The sequence below is a fragment of the Lemur catta genome, chromosome 14 (assembly GCF_020740605.2).
Source record: "Lemur catta isolate mLemCat1 chromosome 14, mLemCat1.pri, whole genome shotgun sequence".
Lineage (NCBI taxonomy): Eukaryota > Metazoa > Chordata > Mammalia > Primates > Lemuridae > Lemur > Lemur catta.
In genome coordinates this window covers 16,643,453-16,668,168 of record NC_059141.1, presented here as the reverse complement: position 1 = coordinate 16,668,168, position 24,716 = coordinate 16,643,453, and the positions used below count along the sequence as shown (strand labels likewise).

General features: G+C 41.9%; 1 protein-coding gene across 7 annotated transcripts in view; it reads right to left on the bottom strand.

Annotated features, from left to right (window-relative positions):
* The window catches only part of SMNDC1 (survival motor neuron domain containing 1), a 45,415-nt gene that overhangs the window by 9,025 nt on the left and 11,674 nt on the right, over positions 1-24,716 (bottom strand). Inside the window, exons 2-5 of one of the 7 annotated variants that reach the window (XM_045569063.1) lie at positions 21,453-21,687; positions 8,644-8,833; positions 2,740-2,919; positions 1,078-1,197 (exon numbers count right to left, since the gene is read on the bottom strand). In XM_045569063.1, coding sequence (XP_045425019.1) covers positions 1,078-1,197; positions 2,740-2,757 — 138 coding nt within the window. In that variant the 5' untranslated portion in view covers positions 2,758-2,919; positions 8,644-8,833; positions 21,453-21,687. The other 6 variants (XM_045569064.1, XM_045569066.1, XM_045569067.1 and 3 more) reach the window with 6 other exon arrangements.

Here is a 24,716-nt window from a genome sequence, read left to right as displayed (position 1 = left end):
AAACAAAACAAAAAAAAAAAATTTCGTATCTACCTTAACCTCCCATGACAGACCAATTAACATCTCCTTTTCACCACATCAACAATTGTCAACAACTACACAGTAAAACCTAACCTTAACTTCAAACATCTATGCAGAGAACATGTACCTCTTAAGGTATTTTTATGATGTATTGTTTTTGTTTTTTAACTTGGCCCTCTCCTTTGCTGAAATATGTTTTTCTTTTCTTTTTTTTTTTTTTAATTTTGTTTTTTTTTAGACAGAGTCTCACTTTGTTGCCCGGGCTAGAGTGAGTGCCCTGGCGTCAGCCTAGCTCACAGCAACCTCAAACTCCTGGGCATAAGCGATCCTACTGCCTCAGCCTCCCGAGTAGCTGGGACTACAGCCATGCGCCACCATGCCCGGCTAATTTTTTCTATATATATTTTTAGTTGGCCAGATAATTTTTATTTCTATTTTTAGTAGAGAGTAGAGGGGTCTCACTCAGGCTGGTCTCGAACTCCTGACCTCGAGCGATCCACCCGCCTCAGCCTCCCAGAGGGCTAGGATTACAGGCGTGAGCCACTGCGCCCGGCCCAAAATATGTTTTTCAATACAAGGTATAAGGCACAACTCTGGGGAAAAAAGCCACATTTTCGTTTTCAAAGAATCTTGTGGCATTAAGAAGAATCTTAATATGGTTATACTTTTTTTAACCTTAATTGTAATATCTTTTGAACTAAATTTCCCTTGCCAGGTCTTACAAAATAAAAGCACTTTTCACTGTAGAGTTGTATGTACTTCTCTTGAGAATTTGACAGAGACTTCCAAAACCAATTCTTATTTTTAAAATCATTCTTTATATAAATCTTGGGTGCTTCTATAATGTGTCACTCATTTTGATATACACAGGAAGCAACCCTCCTACAAGCCACAGTGCCTATGTGCATACACATAAAACACTAAAACAGACACACATGCACGCAACACAAACACAGGAGGGGTACCCTCTCCAAATGGTGCTTTGGTGCCTAGATTCTATGCAATAAATCATTTAAAAAAAACACAGAAAAACTACAATTGTCCACCTATACTTACTTGTAAATCTTTCTTCAATTTTAGCAAATCTTCATTTTCTCCATTTCCAGATAATGCTGCTTCAACTTGCTGGAGTTGAGCTTTGTAGCTTGCTAGCTGCTTTGCTAAATCTTCTGACATCTGGGGAAAATAAAAAGGGTTAAGACCATGAAAACTGGACCAAAAAAAAAAAAAAAATCAAACCATAAAAACTAATTTCCCTATCTGCCTGAATTAACTAATTTTTGCTTCCAATCCCTTACTAACAACACTGCAATTTCATTGATCACCATTACTCTTACTCTTAGTTCAGACTTGAGCTAAACCACAAACTTCAAGATGATAGATTGATTCTGAGGATTATAAACATGCGAGATAAATTTCATATAAAGAGAAAAGCAGAAAAGGAGATAAGAGGGAAAGGGAAATTTCTAATTTTCTTTAAACTCCTATTATATGGAAGGTACTGTGTTTGGCTCAACAATCAAGGCTGTTATATCTTTTTAAAAAGCACTTGTCTATTTTAAGAGTTGAATCTTTTGGGGAAAAAAAAATTTATATTTAAGCACTTACTTCCAAAAGCCAAATAAGAATTTTTTTAATTAACTATATAACTCTACCTGAACTATTCAATTAAGAGCGCATTTAGTTCTTCTCCAGAACAAAAATTTTTCACCCAGTCGCCTAAACAGTTGTCGATGCATTTTCCTTCAGTAAAAGAAAACAAGCACAAATACGCTCCGATTTAAGAAAGGAACATGCCTTTTGCCAAATCCAGCTCACTCGTTTTCCTGAAAATAAGATACAAACTAACTCTTTTTTGATGACTTGTAAGCAAACATACAGGATTCCCTTGGATTTCCTTATCTTTCTTAAGATTTCCGTTCAACGAAAGCCTGGAATCTGGAAAGGTCTCAAAGGGTTAAAGCAAGCCAACCTGCCTCCTTCCAGTTCCCCAACACCTCCAAGCCCGCCACTACTCGCACAATTATTTCAGACCTCGAAATTCAAACATCAGTTGCCAGGGGAACTGCCGGAGCCCCACAACCCTCGAGCAAGCTCTTCCCCGAACCGCCGCGGGTGTCCCAACCCCACCCGCCTGGTTGGCCTAGTTCGCTGCCACGGCACTGGGGACCCCCCCCCAAAGCTCAACTCTGGGCGGGCGAGGAGACGGCGGCTCCTAACTCTACTGCCGACGCCCCGACTTCTCCGACGAGGCTGGCCAATCGGCCTCGGGCCTCGGCTTCAATTCGGGAGAGACCGAAGGCACGGCGAGGCCTTACTCTCTCCCCCACGGGGTTTGTTACCTTGTGTGGGGTTGGGGGCAGGGCAGCGGGAAAGGGTCAGGGCAAATGAGCCCGGGGGTGGCGGCGGATAGCAGCGACAGCAGCAGTAAAAAAAAAAACCTCCGCGACAACAAGGCGACTCGGTCTGAAAAGGAAAAACTCGGTCGGCGGTGAGGGGGAGGGGAGGAAAGCCGGGCGCTGGAAGGAGGAAAAGACAGAGGTGGGTAAAGTCTCGCGAGAGACACAAATACTCGCGAGATGTCGCTAGACTCACGTGACTCCTCGCGCCCTCTAAGCGTCCGCCTAACTCACGTTGGGGACGAGGAGAAGGCGGGTGCAGTCGGAGGGAAGTGGCGTAGGCGGGCTGCGTCGGGCGCGGAGCATAGGTTCGTCTTACCTCGGTTCCGGCTTGCATCGGGGAGCTGTTTCTTTTGGGTCCTTCCTGAGGTTTCCAGACGACTAGTCGCTTGTGCTTTCTTAGGCGAGCGGTGCAGGGAGGTGGGAGGAACGGGGTTTAATGCAGCCTTTATACCGGTGGTTGGTTATCAAAGTGTGGTCCCTGAACCCTTTGCATCACCTGGGAATTTATTGGAAATGCAGTTCTCAAGCCCTGCCCCAGATCTTCTAAATCCAGAAACTCCGGGGGTGGGCTCAACGATCTGTTCCCACAAGCTTTCCAGGGGATACCGATGTCCACTCAAGTTTGAGAACTGCTGCTGTTAGAGCCAGATTCCCTCGGCCCCGGGGGAATCTGGCTCTAACACTGCTTTACATATTAATTAAAAATTTTAGGCCGGGCGCGGTGGCTCACGCCTGTAATCTTAGCACTCTGGGAGGCCGAGGCGGGAGGATCGCTGGAGATCAGGAGTTCGAGACCAGCCTGAGCAAGAGCGAGACCCCGTCTCTACCAAAAATAGAAAGAAACTAGCGGGCCAACTAAAATATATATAGAAAAAGTTAGCCGGGCATGGTGGCGCATGCCTGTAGTCCCAGCTACTCGGGAGGCTGAGGCAGTAGGATCGCTTAAGCCCAGGAGTTTGAGGTTGCTGTGAGCTAGGCTGACGCCACGGCACTCAATCTAGCCCAGGCAACAAAGTGACACTCGGTCTCAAAAAAAAAACAAAAAACAAAAAAAAAAACAAAAAGAAAAACTTTAGTAGCAACAGGAATCTAATTAAATTGTAGCAGAAAGAACCTATTGGAGAGGAGGTTTATTTAAAACTATTTTGTTGCCGTGGCACTCTAGTCAGGGCAACAGAGCGAGACTCTGTCTCCAAAAAATAAATACATAAAACTATTTTGTTAAAACTTACTTGGTTTTAATTAAGTTAATTAGGCTAATCTCATCTGATAGGGAACAATCTCCAAGTTACAGTCTTGAATGATTAGCAGAGTAGTATGAATACCTCTATTTATGTTGAAGTATTACACACACACATTAAGTGTGTGTAATAATATAAGCGAGTTCTGGACAGATACACAAATCTGTCTAGAGGTTTGAAGTAGAAGCCAAATGTTTTCATTGATTACCCTTTTTACGATTTACCCTTCCTTTTTTTTTTTACTATATATAATTTTATTACAATTTAAAAAAAATTTTTACATGTGTTATGAAAAATAAAGTCCTAAGATACCAAGAGGCTATGTAAAATGCCAGGAAGGAACCCTCCCAGGGGGATTGAGGGTTTGTTGATGGGCCCATAAGAAGGCCGCCTTCTCAGATGGGTTCTTTTGAACTGTGCCAACATCTTGCTTTATTTATTTCTTGTTTTCTTTTGAAGGAGCCTTCCCTTTTATTCTTTACTTACACACACATCATTCTCATGGTGGGTCACATTACCTATAGAGGTGGAAACGAGGTCAGGTTTGTGAGTGTGATTGGGATGGCCGTCAACTTGCAAGGATTGAAAATGCTGCAGAGGGCAGCAGTGTGTAGCCAGAATTAAGAGGGAAGACAAACCAGAAAGAATGTACTTTTCCTTAAATAGAGACTTGTTTAAAATAAAATGTAGTTTTTGATAACTGCTCTTATTCTAATTGTGTATTTTAAGAACTGATGCCTGGAGGATCTTCCTTGAATATAAAGTAAACTTCACAGTTGTGTAAAAATCTCAAATGAGAACTCTTCCTGAACCCCATAGATCAGAAAACAGGGAAATATTTATTATAAGTTCCAGTATTGATTTCTATACCATCTTGATAGTTCTGTTTTCAGGTTTTTAGTCTCTGTGCAACATTGATTTATAAAGAAAAGCTATATTGAATTTTAATTCTCACAGAGAGGTAACAGTTGTATGTGCCAGATAACCATTCTAAGCACTTTACACATATTCATTTAATTTTCACAATGAGTTTATGTGACATTAAAGATAAAACTGAAACAATTATAAGCTTCGATTGAGTGATACTTCATATAGGCTTTCTGACTTACCTCTTTTGAAGTGTCAAAAATCCACTTTCAGTATCTGATTTTTCTTGAAACATTTGCATCCAAACTTAATCATGTTTATTCTCCAAAAACAGCAATGTCTAAAACACATGTAGTTCTTTGAACTGGTATTTATTTAAACCCATTGAGTGAATAAAATTTAAAGACTCCAAATTGTCATCAGAACATGCAGCTATTTCCTTTCACTGCTAAAGAAAGCTGAAGCATAGCTCCTGCCTTTGGAAATGTGTTAACCCACTGCAGAGCACAAGAGTATGCAATAAAACTAATACAGGTTGGTCAATTGAGAGACTGAATTCTTTAGATTAGCTTTTCTTGTATCCTTTCCCGATTATAAATAGCCCCAGATTTGCCCACATTTTTTTTCTATCTCGACAAATGCATAAGGTGACGAATTAGAGCTGTGTGTGTAGTCCTAATAATTGTTGACTTTCTTTAGTCACGATAGGTGCCTGGAGATTTGCTACAGAACAAGCTACTTGCTTTTTTTGTGCTTATATGAGAGATTTATCTCAATGTACTGGATACAGTGCATTCAATACATATCTCCTGGGATGATGCTTAGTTGATGGAAAAACAGTCTTAAATGCATGTTTATTTAAATTTGTATTGCCTTGCTAAGTCTTAGGATGTGCATTTTTAGCTATTTTGTGTTTTACATTTACCACTAAAGAACAGAAACTATATCACTAAAGAATAGAAAACATACCACTAAAAGCAGAAAACAAGAATTCCTTCAGTTTGAAAAAGATTATAATTTAAGGCTTAACAAGCAAGGATCAGAGATGATAGTGCTTTAGAGGTATTCAGAAGTGCTTAATAGTACTCTAACCATACATTCTTAGTGGTATATATTTCTGGGGGAAAAAAGAACCCAAACAAGCAAGCAAACAAAAACCCTCAAATGTTGCAGATATATTGCTAGTACTGCTATTGGCAATGTAATTTTTGAACTCTCAGGTATGTTATAGGTTAAAAAAAAAAGTATATTTGTTGGTAGAAACTCTAAGGAAAGAAATTCAAATATAAAAGAAGTTATGGGGGGAAACCCTCTGATGTTAAATTTGAATTACAATTTTTCATATATGTCTTTCTTAGAAGTAATGTCACCCCACTAGAGGGTGCCCACATCTTGATATCTAAATACCATTCCCCACTAAAAGAAATGGTATTTCTTCGAGAAATGGCTGATTTGGGGGTCTCAGGCCCAAAAAGTACAAAAGAACAAAGTTGAGCTTGAAACACCTTGCCAGAAAGCAAGGAAGTGCCCCTAAATTAATACAGTCAAATGAAAAGCCCACAGAACCCAGTCTGAGGTTACTTCACTGGCCACTAAAAAGAATAATAACTATAATAGGTTGTCAAAGCAGTTTTTTAAAATTCGTTCAGTCCAGAGTGATACTCAAAGAGTGGGGAAAGGGAGTTTTTCTTTATAGGAGAATGCCAGCCAATAAATGCAGATGAAATAATAAAATTAGAAAAATCACCATTTGTAATCAATCCCCAGTGATTCGGACAAGGATCATCAAGAGAAGATAAAACTCATCTGGTAAAAGGAGGGAGGGAAAGGCAGGATGTTTGCATAGTGTCAAAGTGTCACACACACGTACAAAGTATCACACACCACAGATTAATAAATACAAAGGGAAACTATGCCTTACTATGAAGAAATTCAGCAGTCACCAACTTAACCCAGGGAACAAATTTAGCACCACCAATTGTGGAACAACCCGATTTTGTATGCCTCTTGATTTGATGCAACATGAAGTACTAACAGCATCACCTGTGAAGGAACCCTGCCAAAAATGCTTAACCCGAATATAATCAAGCCTTTTGACCCACCTTCCAGTATACAGGAAATACAGGCATAGAGGAAAAGGTAAAAGGACTGTGAGCAAAGAATCAGGTCCAGAATGTGGGACATTCTATAAGGAAACTGGCCTAAATTTTTCAAAACGTCAGTGTCATTAAAAAGAGTGGGGGACTATTCTAGACTTGAGACAAAAAGATGTAACAGTCAAGTGCAATGGGTAAATCGTGATTGGATCCTGGTTTAGAAAAATAAAGCTATAAAAAAAATGGGAGACACTGCGAAATTTGACTATGGACTTGATATTAGATGATATTGAGTTTTATTAATTTAATTGGTGTGAGAATTATTTATGGTTACTTAGGAGAATGTCCTATGGTCAGGTATTTACAAGGGTGAAGTACCATAACATCTGTAACTTACCTTCAAAGAATTTGGCCAAAAAAGTTATGTAAAATTTTACAAAATTCACATATATTGATATATGTATATGTGAATTACATATGTATACGTAGAAAGAGAAAAATAAAAATGTGGCAACAAAATGATAAATCACTGAATCCAGGTGGAAAATATGTGTTCATTGTACGAGGCTTTCAACTTCTGTATGTTTCAAATTTTTCATAATACAATGTATTCATAGACTGGCTAGAACATCTTTAGAGTGGTTTTAGGAGTGTGTGTTTGGGAAAGATCAAGCAATAGTTGAAGGGAACTCTAGGAGTTAGCAGTAGCTTAACAAGCCCAGAAGTAATACAGAAGATTACAAAAGCATTGTTAGAAAAAAACAACAGCAACAACAAAGACAGTAGAAAGCCAGACGGATCAAGTCTTAGCAGAAAAGATGTGGGCAGTGGAGGCTGAAGCAGTCACCAAGAACTCTTTGAACGCCAGGAAGGAAAGCATGATTAACATGTGAAAGAATTACTTTGACTTCCCCACAAGCAGGAGAGAGTCCACTGAGCCTTGCCTTCTGATGTGGTGATAGGCCCTTTTTTCATTCTTTGGCCCTTTTTGGCTTTCAGCATTGGTCTTAAGATGGCCATTTAAAGCTGGAGTTAATTGGATTCATCTGCATCACAGCCTCCGAAAATACCCTCCTTATCTGAGTATTTCCTACTCCCATATTCATGTCGCCTAAAGCTTATTTATCTTAGAAAAAGGAAGAAAAGGGTGAAATACTCCATATTACTTTTATTGCACAGTGGATAACAGAACAATCTTTTTGAAGGTTATGTCAACCAAACAACCATGGGTGGCAGGGGATATACGTTCCCAAATGTAGAGAGTAAAAAAAGGAGACAATTAACTTGACTTTTTCCAGAACCTAAATGAGCCCCAGAGTTTTGCCCTGTCAAGACTAGTGGCCCATAGCTGGATATGGTCACTTTTAGCCATTTTGTTCATATAATGTCAGCAGTTCAAAATAAAAACCAAAAAACAACTACACAAGTTTAATGCTCAAAGATTCCATTAGGTGGCAGTCAGATACAGGCATCTTTTGATGTCTGATTTTTCTTTTTTGTTTTTTCCCCAGTGATGGAGCCTTAGATTGAAGGAACATTGCTAAATAGCTACTGGGAGGGGTGTGAGGATGAGGGTGGGGAGAGATACGGAAAAATAAACAACCAAAAGAAACTATGGCTTGCAGTATCCAAATGATGAAGAACCACAAGTTACCTGAACTCAACTTCCATTTTGGTTCTAATATACACGTTTTTATCTGGCCTTGCTGTGATTCTTTAATAAATTTTATAAGTTCTTTTATGTCCAAAGCCTTTTAGAAGGCCACTTGTGTACTGTTTACAGCATCTCTTGTTTTTACTTTTAGAACATGAAAGCAGCAACAAAATGTGGCTCATTTTGTTCAAGACCCAGATATTTAATAGGTACTTTTATAGTGACACCCTCATCCTCTGTAATTACTGCTCATGAAAGGCTCTTCATGGTCCTGGAAGGTTTTGTAGTTTGGGTTTCCTGAGGGAAGGACTCTGAGATTTCTGTGCAAGAGGTTTTTTGGAGAGTGCCCTTGGGAACATTACCTGTGAGAGGTGACAGGCAGGACAGGGCAGAAGGAGGTGAGCTGCCACGCAGTTGCAGCACGGGCTCAGTCAGTCCTGTAGGAGCTCCGGAGCTGGGATGGCCGTTCTGCAGCTGGGATGGCCAAGTCAAGGGGCCATGGCTTTATACTCACCCATCTTCAATTGGTCAGCCAATAGGTGGGAGGTGCCCCTGTGAAAGACACTGAGAGCAATTCAGCTGAAAGCAATTCAGCCATCAGCAGTCCCACCTAATGGGAGTGAGCACCTCAGTCCTAAAGGGGGAATTTGGGCAAAGTACCCCAGCAGCCACTACGGTAGGGAAGAAGGCCTCAGGTGTCACCCCTATTTTTGGTATCTCTGACATTTCCACTCTTGCAGAAGCTACCCATTTTAGAAACCGTGAAACATCACCTTCTCATCTTATTTTCTTCCATTAGTTTTAATAATGGAAAAATGCCCAGCACTTCCTGCAGATGATATCATGTTTGTTTGAAATTGATTTCTGATATATATTTTATGCTGTAGGAGAGATTGTGTATGTAGAAGCATCTTAGGTACAAAGAATAAGCATTTCCTTTGTTGAAAAATACTCCAGAATTTTTTGGCACAATTGGTGATAGTTTACTCTGGTACATCAAAAGGTATTAGAGTGAATTTTATAAAAGAGGAGGGAAGAGGAGGAATAAATGGTATTTCCTGAAAATAGCCTCTTTGCAGTTAGTAAATGTCTGATTGACTATAAAGAAGATTTTTAACTTCTATTTTTGCCTGACCTTGGCTTCTGTTGTATTCTGTGACCCTGATGCTCTTCCTAATTTGTTTTTCTAGTTTCAGCTGAAGGAATCACTTTCCTCCCGTATAGTCATTTAAGTAACTGTAAATCCCCCCTAGAAGTCTTTTGGATGTATTTCCTCTCCTCCATCTCCTGTACTGCAGACCAGCCTGTCATCATTTCTTGCTTGGCCTAATGCAATAGCCTAAGAATGGGATTCCTTTCCTGAGATGTGTCCTCTACTCTCGGCTGTCTGATTGATCTTCTGGAAACAGCAATCTAAGCATGCCCACACCTACATGTTAAAATCCCAACTTGTTGGCCCACCACATAAGGCCATTGGTGATATGGCCATAGCCTTAGCACTGGCCACACGCTACATACACAAACTGGCCTCACTGCCTTTGCTCCTAGTGTCTGCTCCACATGACATGCTTTTCCCACTTCCCTGCCTGGAAGAATGTCTTTAAAGACCACATTCATGTGGGCATTGGTGACAGCTTACCAGCTTTCACAGATAGAGCTCCTTGCTTCCCTCTTTTGTTCCCTTAGTGTTTTTACATCTATTAAGAGCAACCTGGACTATTGGTGTTTATAACTGGGCTCTTCTAGAGATTATATCCAATGGGTGACAATCACATTTTATTCTTCTTTGTATCTTCAACACCTGGCAAGACGTGTCTGGCACTGGTAGATACTTGATAATGTGACTGTTGAGTTGGACTAAATTTGGTCTCCTTGAAAACACAGAGGAAGCAGATTTTCAACATCAGTGAACATTATATTTGACTTTGGTGAATATTCTAAAGCTCTCTTATAATTAGTGTTATTTCTCTACACTTGGGCATATGATATCAATTTCTTCATAAGTTTATTACTATAGTAAGATATAAGGAGGTAATGTTTTTGGCATTTGCATACTGGAAAGAACTTTTGATTAATCCTAATTACAGCATGTCTCTTGCAGGCAGTTGGAAGTGATTTTTACACTCATGTGTGCTGGTAAGGATATAAATAGGAAAAATGAAGACTGTAATAGCAGCTTGATTATAAGCAATTTAATCAATGTATCTCTGGTTTATTTTTTTCAGTGTTACTGAGTGGCTGCCTAAGTTTGATACTTTCTGCACAGGCAAAATGAAGTAGAGTCAATTAACCTGACAATCAGTAGAACAAAATTAGTATAACCGAGACAAGAAAGTGGCATTGATGTATAGACATATGTGGCCATTGATCTTGTGGTTTATGTCATAAAGGTATTGAGCACAGAACTCATGTTAATTTAGTTTCTTTTGCTGTGACTTGTAAAGTGACCTGGACTAAGTCACTTTACTTCTTTGTGTCTTATCTGGAGGGAAAAAATAGAAGGTAACATATTGCTCTGTATCTTTATAAGACAAACAAAGTGATGTAACTATAATAACTGCTTCTAACAGTTTGTAAGCCTAGATTACATGGTCATGGGCTCTTTTGGGTTCTTGGTACTCTGTTTTGACTTACTTGTTTTTCTTTCATACGCTCTCAGATCTCTATTTTATGATCAAAGGGAGACATGTCAATATTCTTTCTTGGCAGGTGGGACAGCACACTGGATGGGAATCTGTAGTTCTAGTGTGGATTCTGCCTCTCACTAGCTGTGAAAGCTTAACTTCACTGGGCCTCCATTTCCTTATTTGTTTCTCTGTAGCCCTAAGACTCTGTGATTCTTAAGTTTACAGGAAGTCAAGAAAGTTGACATAATAGTCTTACCTGATGAATCCAGTCTATAGATAATCACTCAATCCTACCCGGATCTCTCCTTCCTCTGAGTTTCTACTATAGTGTATCAGGGTTACACAGTCTAACCCTTCTTAGTCTCCTGATGCTAAGTTCTAGTAAGGCAGGGTTCCATGTATTAAATCCTATCTCTGCCCCCCTCCCCAACGCACCCCAGCCAAATCCCAGGTCTAGGCATTTGGTGTGGACTCAGTTAATGCAAGTTGACTGAAGGAGGAAGTTGCTCAGGAACTCTACAGCAATCTGTAAGAGTTGTGTTCCCCTTTTACTTTACAAAGAAAAGGAAGGTCATTTGGCAAGAATTTCCTTACATAGCTTCCCCGCCTCCAGCCCATACACCTAAAATTGATTCATGTTGATTCATCCTTGAAAAAATTGAAAAGTATAACTATTAAATATATTAAAATTTAAATCAGGTATACAACCAAAGACATCATTAAAAAGTTAAAGACAAGCCACAAATCAAAGATATTTACAATAAAGAATTAGTAACCATAATAATTTTTAAAACCCTATGTACCATTAAGAAAACAGATAAATAGCCCAATGGAAAAATGAAAAGTAGAAGAAAGAGGAAGACAAGTAGTTAGATGAACAAAAAATTTACAAAAGAAAGAACCCCAAATGGCCAAAAAAAAAAAAAAAAAGACAAATACTCAAGCTTATGAATAATTGGGGATGTACCAACAAAAACTAAAGCCCCTCAGATGGGATAAAATTTAAAAGTCTGAGAATAAAATCAGAAAATGGTAATACTCACACACAACTAATGGGAGTACATGTTATGCCCACTTTGGAGGGCCAGTTGGGATTTTCTAGTCAGGCTGAATGTGGGTAACCCTGGGAGCCAGCAATTCCACTCTGAGAGAAGTTCTAGTGTATGTAATGAGGAGATACATAAAAACTTTTTACAGCTGTGATTTTATTATTTAAATTTTTTTTTCCACTTATTTATTTTTTTTTGAGACAAGATCTCCCTCTGTTGCCCAGGCTGGAATACAGTGGTGTGATCATAGCTCATAGTAGCTTTGAACTCCTGGGCTCAAGTGATCCTCCTGCCTCAGCCTCCTGAGTAGCTGGGACTATAGGCATGAGCCACCATGCCTGGCTAATTTTTAAACTTTTTGTAGAGATGGGGGGTCTCACTATGCTGCCCAGGCTGTTCTTGAACTCCTGAACTCAAGTGATCCTCCTGCCTGGGCTTCCCAAAGTGCTGGGATTACAGGCATGAGCCACAGCACCAGGCCACAGCTTTGACTTTAAAAATAAAAGCTTTAAAACAATAGCCTGCATGTTCATCAACAGGAAAATGTAGGGAAAAGTATGGTATATTTATTCAGTAGGATGTTGAATAAATATTCATGAAATGAGTGAAAACGCATGAACTAGAGGTACATGTATCAACATGGATAAATCTCAAAAACAATGTTAAGCAAAAAAAAGTAAATTGCAGGGTAATATATACCATAGGAGACCATTTGTACAAATTTTTAAGTCATGTAAAAATACTTTATATTGTTTGTGGGAACACAGTTGTAGCAAAAGTATAAGACTGCATGGGAATGAAAAATACCACATTCAGGACAGTGGTTATCTTCGGGGAAGAAGGAGGGCACTGGGATCAGATGGTGGTGCTATAGCAGGCTTTTCACAGTATCTATAATATTTATTTCTGCAATATGTAACGTTTAATATGTTTAAAAAGAGGAAGAAAAAACCAAAATCCCCTAAGAGTCCTCTGTATATTTGTTGAAAAATATGTAAGTTTTATACAGGCCACTTTTGTAAATCGTAGGAAAAGATACCCCGTCCCTTCAGCAAATGTGGTGCCACAGAGACATGGTTTAGATGCTGCATTAGTAAAAATGTACCTCTTCCTCCTGGTGGACACAGTCCCACATCAGGGCTATGACTTGGAGAGCAGAATGCCCCTCTCAGCCAGGGGTCGGTCCACAACAGGACATAACCAATGCAACCATCTGTAGCGGTCCTGACTCTGTACATCAAACAAATGCTTTCATCCCCTCCTTTCTTGCCTCTCAGAGTCAGAATGAAGTCTCCTTCCTCGTGCCTAAGGCAAACCCCTCCAGCTGGGCTGAGTTCATCTCCTCCACATTCCTCTCCTGATTCCCTCATTCCTGCAGCTTCAGCCTTGCTTCCCTTCTAGCCCTTTCTCCCAGCCTTGGACCTGTGTTTCTACTTGCTGCTACTCCATTTCGCACTGTGGTCTGGCTTCCTCAGCTACTGTGTCACTGAGATGACTGTCACACACAAAGTCATCAAGACGCTCCTAACTCCTAACAGCAGAAAAACCACTCTGCAGTTCTCACTTCACCTGATCTTTGCAGTATTTCACGTCTTCCCTATGGAAACTCCTCTTGTGGCTTCTGTGACATTATTCTTTCCTGGATTTTCTCCCTTTGGCCGCTGGGACCTTTGTCTATTTTACAGGCTCTTGTTCTACCACACTGCCTGGGAATGTTAGTGATCTTTCCTTACCTAGGTTTTCTTCTCACTCTTTTTGATTCAAGTAGCTTCAACATTCATTTAACAAAAATTTATTGAACATCTACTCCATGCCAGCCTCTTTTCTCAGTTCTAGGGATAAAGCAGGGAAAAGGCCTTGCCCTCCTGGAGCTTACGCTATAGTGAAGGGAGACAGCAACAATTTAAAAATCAGATCTGTAATAGTTACATGGTGATAAGTGCTATGGGGAAGAATACAGGACAGCAAGGAGAGCAGTAGTGCAAAAGGAAGGCATGGATTCATTTTATAGCAAATGGTCAGAAAAGTCTCATTGAAGTTGACTCTGGAGCTGAGACCTGGAGGGAATAAGAATTGTGAACCACGTAGATATCTGGTGGAAGATCATTTCATGCAGAGGAAACAGAAGTGCAAAGACTCTGAGGTAGGAGTGTTTTCGTTTGGATATGTTGAGTTTGAAGTGCTTTTTATGCATTCAAGTGGAACTGTCAAGGCAGTTGGGAAAATTAAGTGTATGGTATCTATTAGAGATCAACACAGAGATATAAAGTGGGTACTTGAATTTATTCAACAAATATTTATTGAGCACCTGAAATTCCATCTCTGTTAATAGCAGAGTAGTTCATATTGGATTAACTCTTCTGTAAATGACAATTATGAAAATTAAAATTACAAAAATGACCTAAAGGCATTAAAGAGTGACCAAACTAGAAACTAGAGAAGAGTTGACATGTGGAAGAGGGAGCAAACACTGGATGAGTTTCCTGGTTGGTTTGTTTTATAATGACTTTTTGCCTGAGGGCAGGCCTCAGTCAGCTCCAAGCTAGGATAGTTAGAATTTGGACAGAAATCCATAACTTTGATTAACTAATTTGAGGGATTAGAAGACAGAGCTTGAGGCTATCACAGCTATCACAACTGGAAAATGGTTGTGGTGGTGGGTATCCTAGAAAGGAGAGAACCACAGAAGAGAAGCTCCAAATTCTGGGTATAAACTTTCCCCAAATCTCTCACTGACCTCTGAATTATACAGATATGGGACAGATGTCAAGAAGCTTAGCTAATGATAAAAGAACTGAGCAGAATTTTCAATGTCTTACCACCATAGAGGAGAAAGAGCTTAGAGTTTTAGTCTAGCTATGTTAACTGGTTAGTAAAACAAAAAATTAAAAACTTTTCAGAGGAACATAATAGAAATCAGTATCTACAGTGTATCACTCATAATGTGTAGGTCACAATTCAAAATTACTGTACAATCAGAAAAATGTGACCCATATTCAAGAGAAAAGGCAATCAATAGAGAACCTAAGATGATGCAAAAATTGGAATTAAGATACAATTATTTTAAACTAGCTATTGTAATTCTGCCCAATGAATTAAATAAAAATATGCCCATAATGAATGAACAGAGGAAACCTCAGCAGAGGAAAAGAAACTACGAAAAGGAACTCAAAATTCTAGAATTAAAAAATACAATATGTAAAATTAACAATTCATTCAGTGAGTTTCACAGAAGATTGGAGATGGCAGATGGAAGTCAGTGAACTTGAAGATGAGTCAATAGAAATGATCAGAACTGAAAATAAGAGAGAAAAAAGATTGAAGAAAAATTAATAAAGCCTCATTGACCTCTGGATCAATATCAAAAATTCTAACATAGATATAATTGTAATCCCCAATGAAGAGAAAATAATACAGAAAATTTTTTAGAATATAGTAGCCAAAACTTTTCCAAATTTGGTGAAAGACATAAAATTACAGATTCAAGAATCTTAGTAAACCCCAAGCAGGATAAATACAAAGGAAACCATACATGGACACATTTTACTCAAACTGCTAAAAGTAAAAGAAGGCACTTAACACACATATCCAAAGTGGAATTTATCCTCTTCCCTTCAAAGTTGCTCCTCCTCTTATATTTCCTTTTTCAAGGAATGATGCCACCTGCCACATTCTCCTACAAGAGAGAAGCCTGAGATCCCTCTGAATTCATTCTTCTCCTTTTCTACCTCAGTGGGGCACTGACTCCATCTCTTATACCATCACGTAGCTCAAACCCCTTCTCCCCTCACCCGGCTGCTGTCTTAGTTCAGTCCCTGCCCATTTATGGCCTGGGAGTCTCCTAGACCGTCATCCTGCTCTCTTCTCTTTCAGCTGCCAGAATGGTTATTTTAAGCCCAGTTTGTGTCACTTCCCAATTTAAAATCTTCCAGTGGTTTTCTGTCCCTTTGGAATTAAAGTTTGTGCACCTTAGCATGACCTAAAAGGTCCCTCCAGATCCAGGTCCTTCCAACATGTCCAGCCTGAGTTATACCAAATTATTTGCAGGTTTCCAAGGTATCACAACTCTATGGCTTTGCCAATATTGATTGATCTTTTTTGTGGACGGTTCCCCTTCTCTTGTTTCCCTGGCTAATCTGTACTCCTCCTTTCATTCTCAACTCAAGCATTACCTCCTCTTGGAAAACCTCCCAGGCCCCTTTCCCCAGGTGGAAGAGGATGTCCCCCGCACTCCTGCCTTGTGGTGCCATGGTGTCCTGTGCGTACTTAGCTCTATTATATTACTATCTGGTGTTCCACTGTACTCTCATCATTGATTTTCCTTTAGGGTCAGGTCTTATTCATCTGTAGATCTCCAGAACATGGCAAAACCTGAGTGAAACAGAGTTTGAATTGATTACCTATATGGAGCCTATCCATTTCTTAGCCACCAAGTTCTTTTGCCATCATAAACCTTCTCCAAACAAAAATATCGAGGTGAGAAAATCAGAAAAGAACCTGAGGCAAAGGCCCAAGGAGAGGAACTTTGTATACATGCTTAGGTACGGGGACCCAAAGGCTGTGAGGCAGCTGGGCTTATTTTCCCACCAAGGGGTTGAGTTTGACTAAACGATTCACCTCCCTAACCTTGTATGATCATTAGGACATGAGTAGACCAACAGCTAGCTTAAACCAGGAGAGTGATCTTTGTCTGTGAAACTGGTTTTGCCCTCCTCTCATCTATAGGTGATAGACTACCCTTCTTTGCTTTTATACCCCTTTTTTGTGGAATAGTGCTCATGCCCACCATTCATATCCCTAGGGTTCTTAAGCAGCTCCTCAGCATCATTGATTTCAGGTCTTCCCTCAAGAGAAGACTACAGAGTTGACACTACAAAAATGATTCTCAATGAACTTAGAGATCAGCTCAAACCAGGAAAGATGTGACCACCAGAAAGCTCTGGTTCTCCCAGCCAAACGTATGTAAGTCACCTTTAACTTTTCAGGAAGGCCTCTGCCGCAACGTCACCCACATATCAGCTGCCCTCTTGCACAGTCCTGCTCCTGCTTCCCCTCCCTCTTCCATCTTCCAAGGCTGGTTGAGCACAGGGGTGGAGACTGGGCAAGCCAGCTCTTGCCTCTGCCCTCACTGGCTTATGCTAGTCCTCTCCTCTGTGGCCTGGTGTTTTGTTTTCTTTCTTTTCTATTGTCTCGATAACACTTCTCTTATAAAGGTTACATTATGACCCCTACTTGAAAGATATGCACAAATTTTATTTCCATTGCTGCAGCTAATTACTGCACTAGTGCTCTCTGTAGGTGCCTCTTCACTAGCCCAGAGTTCTCAACCTGAATCCACTTAATAGATCACATAGGCAAGCCCTCTTGAAACCTGGGAGGAATATTCCTCCAGTGTCCAGCCCAATCCACACATTGAATGTCTGTTGCCAACTCTCTTTCCACCCCTGAGAAACTTCTTTAGCATGAGGCAGAACCTTCAGAGTTCGCTAAAAAGCAATTTAGAAGCAGAAGAAATAGCATCACCAAGGTAAACCAAAGGAGGAAAACAAGTTGTCAAGAATAGTGAGTAATGATAGAGTTAAAAAAAATCAATACCTATCCACATATTTCTATGCATGGGGTGTATCCATCAAAGTGAGTGGGTGACATTTGTCCCAGCCCAGCTGAGCAAGCCAATGCCGGGTGACTCACTTTCTATGCCATCAGCAAACCACCGAGCCCCTGCCTGGTTGTTACCAGACTCACTAAAGGAAGCTCTATTCTGAATCTGTCACTAATTGAATCTTTAAATGTAATCCAATTGCCGGCCAATTTACAAACTTCCTCCATATTCTCCAGGTTGTTTCCAGTCTTCCTCCTAATCACTTTTGCCGGCCTGGCTGGATTTGATCAGATTTATCTTTGTGTGCTTTGACGAGGAATTGAAACGCCTCCTTCTCTAAGAAGATGATTGTGTATCCCTTGCACAGCTTGGGTAGAGCACAGAGGTGATCTCACGGGGTTTTTCCATCCAGTGTATCTGATTTTAAAAACATAAATATGTGAAAGCCCCAATGTTGCCTCTTAAATTCCCCTTTGTGCTCAAAGAGGAAGCTTGGTGAATAGTTTCGGCAAAGTATCAGGAATATCAGATAGCACTGATTCACCAACTTCTGGAAACAAACCTTAGTTTCTCCCGTCATCAGTTCATGATGAGAAAACTTCTCTTTCCCGTGAACACGGTAATGACCAGAGATCAGCCCATCCTCCGACAAAGGCAACGCATGAATTTGGCAAGCGTTCCACCCTTCTCCACCTGGCTGCGTTGCTGCCGTCGGTTCCCCACTCAAGTCTTATTTGTCTTTGGGGGTCCCACTGTCTCCTAGTAACCTTCCTTCCCCAAAATTCTTTGCCTGTGGGGGGCTTTTCTTACCCCGAACTCCTCTGGCTTGTATGTCAAAATCTCTTAACCTTGACAATGTTGACATTTAGTGTAGAGTTTCCAGGGCGGGGACTGTGCTGAATACTTTGCACACCTGTGGGATGGCACTGCTTGGCCCACAGCCCCGGTGTGCAGGGTAGGCCGAGTGTCACAGTCACCCATGGGCATTTAAGAACTGCTCCAGGCCTTTGGGATCACAATCACCCCTGAGGTGACTCTGACTTGCCCCTGGATGGAGAACCACTGCTTTACTGTCATTGAAAGGATTAAATGAGTTCACATATCGCACTTGCCTTTCCCGACAAAGGCTAGTTGCTGTTTGTGGTGGATGCTATGGCCGCCCCGCGCCCCCACCCCAGCCCCTAGCTCCTACTCCCTTTCTCAGGGGTTCTGTTCAGAGGGCCGCCCCTTCTCCATACAGCCCCTTTGCTTTATGGGGAGCCAACCTCACCCTCAGTGTCAGGTGAGGGTCTGATTGGTCTGAGGCTAAATCTGTGATTCAGGAATGTATGTGTGACCCAATTCTGGCCATAGAGACCCAGGAGGAGTGCTGTGGTCTTCCAGGAAGGGACTTATTTGCTTTTGCAGGAAGCTCCACTGTTTCCTGTCATTACTCCTGTTGTTACTGACAGCCACTCAGTGATCTCTGTCTCTTCCTCTCCTCTCCCTCTTCCCCAGAGGGAACAGGTCTTAGGATGATGCTGTGAAAAAACCTGGGTCCTTGATGGTGGATCGAGCAAACCTGAGCTGATGTCAATTTGGAATTCTCCTCATGGGCACTGGCAGATTGTTTAAGGCAGCTCTGTTTCTTCTGGCTGAAACATCCTCCTGGCTACATTTGTTTTTAATTCCTTCTCTCTCAAGTATCACCTGACACAATGACCTCCTTAGTAAATGCTTCGATAAGCATTTGTTGAATGGATGAATTCATAGTCTTTGAGTGCCTAGATATACTGAGTACTTGGAGATAAAGTAGTAGCTAAACAGAGCCCCTTTCCTCATGGATCTTGTGTTCTGGTGGGAATAAAACTGCACTGTGGGTCAGGTTAGCAGCTGCTCTAGAGAAAGAGGCTTTATGTTTCTACTCATGCAAATAGAGAGGTTCAACCAACTTAAGTGCTCAGAATGGGAACACTTGTGCCAAAGGAGCACTGCTTAGGAATTCACCTGACCACCAGACTGACTTTCTGCAGTTAGAGAAAAAGGAAATAACAAGTGGGATCATGAAGAATACTTTGTCCCCACGTTTATGACTCAGAGGGAAAACTACAGTGCTCTCGCTCCCAGATCTCAGCCCCAGAGCATGAGACAAGTGATTACAGAGGACCAAGTGAGGAGTACCAATCTAAAAGGATTAGGAACACTTGATTTTAATAAATGAATGAAATTGCAAGAAGGGGAAACTGATGACTTACTGAATGTCAATATCTGAGTCTGTGCAAGGTACTCACGGAAGGTAGCAATCAGCTCAGCCTCTAGGTCTTCTGTCTGTATGAAATCAGGCAAAGGGAGGATGCCATCAACTTAGAGATTGTCCAGTGGCAGGCAGGCATGGCAGCTTATGCCTGTAATAATCCCAGCACTTTGGGAGGCTGAGGCAGGAGGATTGCTTGAGCCCAGGAGTGCAAGGCTGCAGTGAGCTATGATGGAGCCACTGCACTCCAGTCTGGGCAACAGAGCGAGATCCTGCCTCAAGAAGAAAAAACAAAGGAGTATCCAGTGCCAGCTTAAATTGGGGAATAGCCTTTCTTAGTTAGATTTTTGCATAGGATAGGCTCTCTTTTAAGGCTGCCTTAGATGTATTCTTTGCACAAGTGATAGGATGATCCCATAGCTTCTCTAGGGAGGCGAACACTAACTAGGGTGGGTACATTCATCATGGGGGTTAAGGAAGGACTCATTGGGCAAGTGAAATGACTGCAGCGAAGGCAGGCTCTGGGTAGCAACAGGTCTGGTGATTCAGTGGGGCTGGCCAGCGAGCAAATTTCAAGTGGTGGGATAGGAAGGAGGCTACTCCCGCAAAATGAAGTATGGGGCAAAATCAGGAAGATTAATGATGTTGCCAGGCAAAGGTAAACCTCAACCTAGGGAGATGCTCAGGACCCTAAAGCCTGGACACCAGAGACACAAGAGATCAGGACTTTGGCCTTAAGATCCGGAAGTCAAGTCTTAGTAATAACACTCAGCACCAGATGACAGAAAGGAAACTGATAAAGGGTGACCCCCAGAGTAGGAGGTGTCCTATAGGCCGTGTGAGATATGATACTCAGTCGGTGCTGTATAAATGTTCAATGGGTGAATAAGGTCACTAGGCTGAGCTGTGAGATGGCAGCAGTCAAACCATTTTTCATCCTCAAGCTCTAAAATTACAGCAAAAGTTTCAGTAATATGCTTTAGTTCCCTGAAACAAATACATAATTGGAATAAACTTTTTTCTCCCCCAACTTGCATCTCTTAGCCTAGTGATACCATTGCAGTTTTCTTTGGGGGACCACCCTCCTCTGCTCTTAAACCATGTGGCTCAGTTGAACCAACTCCCAACCATGCTTTCCCATCTAGGAGTGGGCAAGTGGCTTGACTGGGCTAATCAGCATATTCCATCCCTCTAGACACAGTGATTGGTTGGGGGGGTGGGCAGCAGAAGGTCCAAGTTGGTCCAGTGGAAGTTAAATCTGAGACTTTTTTTTTTTTTTTTTAGATAGAGTCTTTCTCTGTTGCTTGGGCTACAGTTCTATGGCGTCAGGCTACTTCACAGCAACCTCAAACTCCTGGGTGCAAGCTATCCTCCTACCTCAACCTCCAGAGTAGCTGGGACTACAGGCATGCACCATCATGCCCGGCTAATTTTTTCTACATATATTTTTAGTCGTCCAGTTAATTTCTTTTCTATTTTTTAGTAGAGACGGGGTCTTGCTTTTGCTGAGGCTGGTCTCGAACTGCTGACCTCAAGCAATCCTCCTGTCTCGGCCTCCCAGAGAAACAGGAGGCCTGGGCTTTAATTCCACCATTGCAAGTGAGTAGTTGTGTGATCCTAGGCAAGTCACTTAGCCTCTCTGGACATCAAGTTTCCTTACCTGTAAATGGAGAGGATTGAGCCAGATGCTCCCCACTGTCCTGTCCACCCAACATGGTCTGACGTGCAGTTTCCACCACCAGGGATCGGGCGCTGGCGCTGTTGAAGTCAGCCTGAAGCCCCCGCTGACCTTGGCCAAGGGGGAGCCAGGCCTCGTTCATGTTCCTCCTTTCAGAAACTAACAGTTGCGGCTGACGGCTGACGTCTCTGTGGTACCATTTGTCACAACAAGGCAGCTGTGAAGTTAATGATAGTGCAAATAAAAAGCTGCTGGTAATTAGGCGGCTGGATGTTCAAACATTATTGTTATTTTAAAAAATCAATTAGCTGAATAAGAAAATGCCATTGAGACAAACATTTATTTTTCTCCCTAGCATGATTCCAGCTGGGTAGGAGGGTAACGCGGTCAATTCCAGAAGGGGAAAATATGTTTCTATATATTGGGACTCAATAAGTTTGTTTTTTTAACTGCATAGTGGGAAGATGGAGGCTTTTAATGTTTTTTTGTTTTTGTTTTTTTATGTTTCTGTAAGGGAGGGAGAAACTTCATCACAATGATTACCTGTGATTTGTCCCTGCTGTCCCTTCTTAACAACCAACTTGAGCCATGACCACGTCCCTGTTTCCTCCTTTTAGAAGATAATCAAAAATGCTTCTAGGGAGTCTGGGGTTCTCGCCCAGTGGTCCTGTCTCTGGGATAAGACCTGGATAGTCTAGAAAGCACAATAAATGAAGCAACAGAAAATTTTTCCTATACTTCTCTTGTTCATTGTTCAAATAACTGCATTTAGCCAAGCAGACACTCTAATACGGCTGGGCTTATCTGGAGCTGTCTTCTGAAGACTGCCTGCACCTGTGTCCTGCATGACTGGGTAACCCTGGGCACGTTACATAACCTTCCTGAGCCTCAGTTTCCTCATCTGTAAAGGGAGATACTGCTAGTACCCCCTCAAGGTGTGTGTGCGCACATACGTGTATGTGTGTGTGTACATATATGCATGTGAATTAGATGACATAACCCATGGAAAATGCTTTGCTCAGTGCCTGGCATGTAGCGGGCACTCAAAAAATATTAGCTATTTTTACTCATGGGTAGAAGCGGTGGTTCTTATGCCTGTGGGGAAGGGGCCGGCAATGTCAGGTGGCAGAAAGTAGGTCTGACTGTTTTCCTTTTGTGTGGCCCTGGGAACTCCTGCAGACAAGGGCTCTCGACCATTCTGGCTCTCACAAGACCCCCAGCAGGGCTTTCAGATTCTCTGTGTTTATCAGTTTTCTGTCCCTGCTCCTCACGCTTTTGGAACCACAAATAGCCTGGGAGGGAGGGAGTCAGATGTTTTGAGTCTCCCCCTGCTAATGGACGGCGACCACACCCCTGCTGCCACAGCTGGTGACACAGGCTTGAGCACAATGGAAGGCATTTGGGGATCTATTTTCTTCTCCCTGCGCAGAGCATTACTCACCTCACTCCTCTGTGTCACAAGAAGGAGAGGGGGGAAAAACACAATAAACTGCTGAGGATGAGTCAAATTTCAATAGAGTATCTTTGCTCAGGGGCTGCGACTGCTGTTTCTTATGCATTCCTGAGATTCACATTGCAAAGCAAGTCCTGAACTCCTGCTCCTTTTTTTTTTTTCAGGGAAGGGTAGTAAATGGAACTGTGCTTTGATTGTGTTCTTTCTAGGTTAGAGAATGAGGGAAAGTGGTCCTCTCAGAGCTGGCTTCTCTAGGGGACCTGGGGGGCTATATGAGCACCACAGGCTGGCTTTGCCTCAGCTCCCACAGTCCCCTGAAAGGTCATCCCACAACTGAGCCCCGTGCGTTTCATTTCCAGGAGTGGCCGTGGGGGCTGTGACTTTTTAGCTGGCTCTAGATTAAAGATGAGTGTGGAGAACTTCTTCCCTGACCAGTATCCTGCTGTGGCCCTCTTAGCAGGTAGATGGCCTGGCTGCTGCTACAGTTATTTCCTGGCAAGAGGCTGGTCCCCTCCCACGTAGGTGCGAGTGCCTCCCCCTATAGCTCTGACCTCTCTATAAAGCTCTCTTCCTAGGCTGGCAGGTGTCAAGAGAGAGGAACGCTAACAGGAAGGAAGAGATGCAAATCAGCTGTATGGCCTTTTGGTGTTTAAGTTAAAGGGTTTTTCTTACAACACGTGGTATTTGCCTGCATTTTATTTCCATGGTGTGAAGCAATGGAGATATCAGAAGGGGAAGGAGAGGTCAAGTTCGGAGTGCAGGGTAGGAAAGAGAACACACAGTCCTGTGGAATGAACCACCTTCTGTCCTGCGTGAGGCATCTTCTGAGCATCGCCACAGGCCGTAGGAAACAACATCGCAGAAAACATCCATTTTAACTGAACTGTTCTTGAGGCTGGCAGTTCCCAAACTCGTCACAGGGAGCTTTCTGACGAGAGACGTTCTGGGTCCTGCGCCAGGGAATTCTGAGTGCCTGGCTCTTAGGTGGGAATCTTCGTTGTAGAAATTCCCCCAGGTCAGGTTTGGGAACTGCTAAGGGGGGGCCACATGTTGAAGGGAAGTGGTCACGTATCATCTACCATCGATAAGGCAGCTCAGGTTTATTTTTAAACCATTTATTGTGAAATATAACACACATACGGAAAAGCATACAAAACAGAAAGGGAGCTCAGTGATTTTTGCTCAAGGGAAACACCCAAATGTCCAGCTCCCAGCTGAGAACTAGAACATTGCCAGCAGATGTACTTTCTGGCAACTAAACAAGCTCTTGAAACTTTTCCCCATTTACAAACCACTGGAGCTATTCCATATCTGTAGCACCTGAATTGGGAGCCTTGGATTTTAGGTGTGTCCCTGACACGCTTACGCTTTGCTTTGACTTAATGAGCTGACTTTTTGTCCTTTGTAATCTTATGCTCTGATGTCACAATTAACCAGGAGTCAGAACCTCTCTTCAAACCTTAACTCCTCCATTTGCCTGTTAGGGTGACCTTGGACAAGTTACTTAACATTTCTGGTCCTTAGGTTTCTCATCTTTAAAATAAGGAGAATAGGCCAGCACGGTGGCTTATGCCTGTAATCCTAGCACTCTGGGAGGCCGAGGCGGGAGGATCACTTGAGGTCAGGGGTTTGAGACCAGCCTGAGCAAGAGCGAGACCCTGTCTCTACTAAAAATAGAAAGAAATTAGCTGGACAACTAAATATATATATATATATATATATGTGTGTGTGTGTGTGTGTGTGTATATATATATATATAAAATTAGCCAGGCATGGTGGCGCATGCCTGTAGT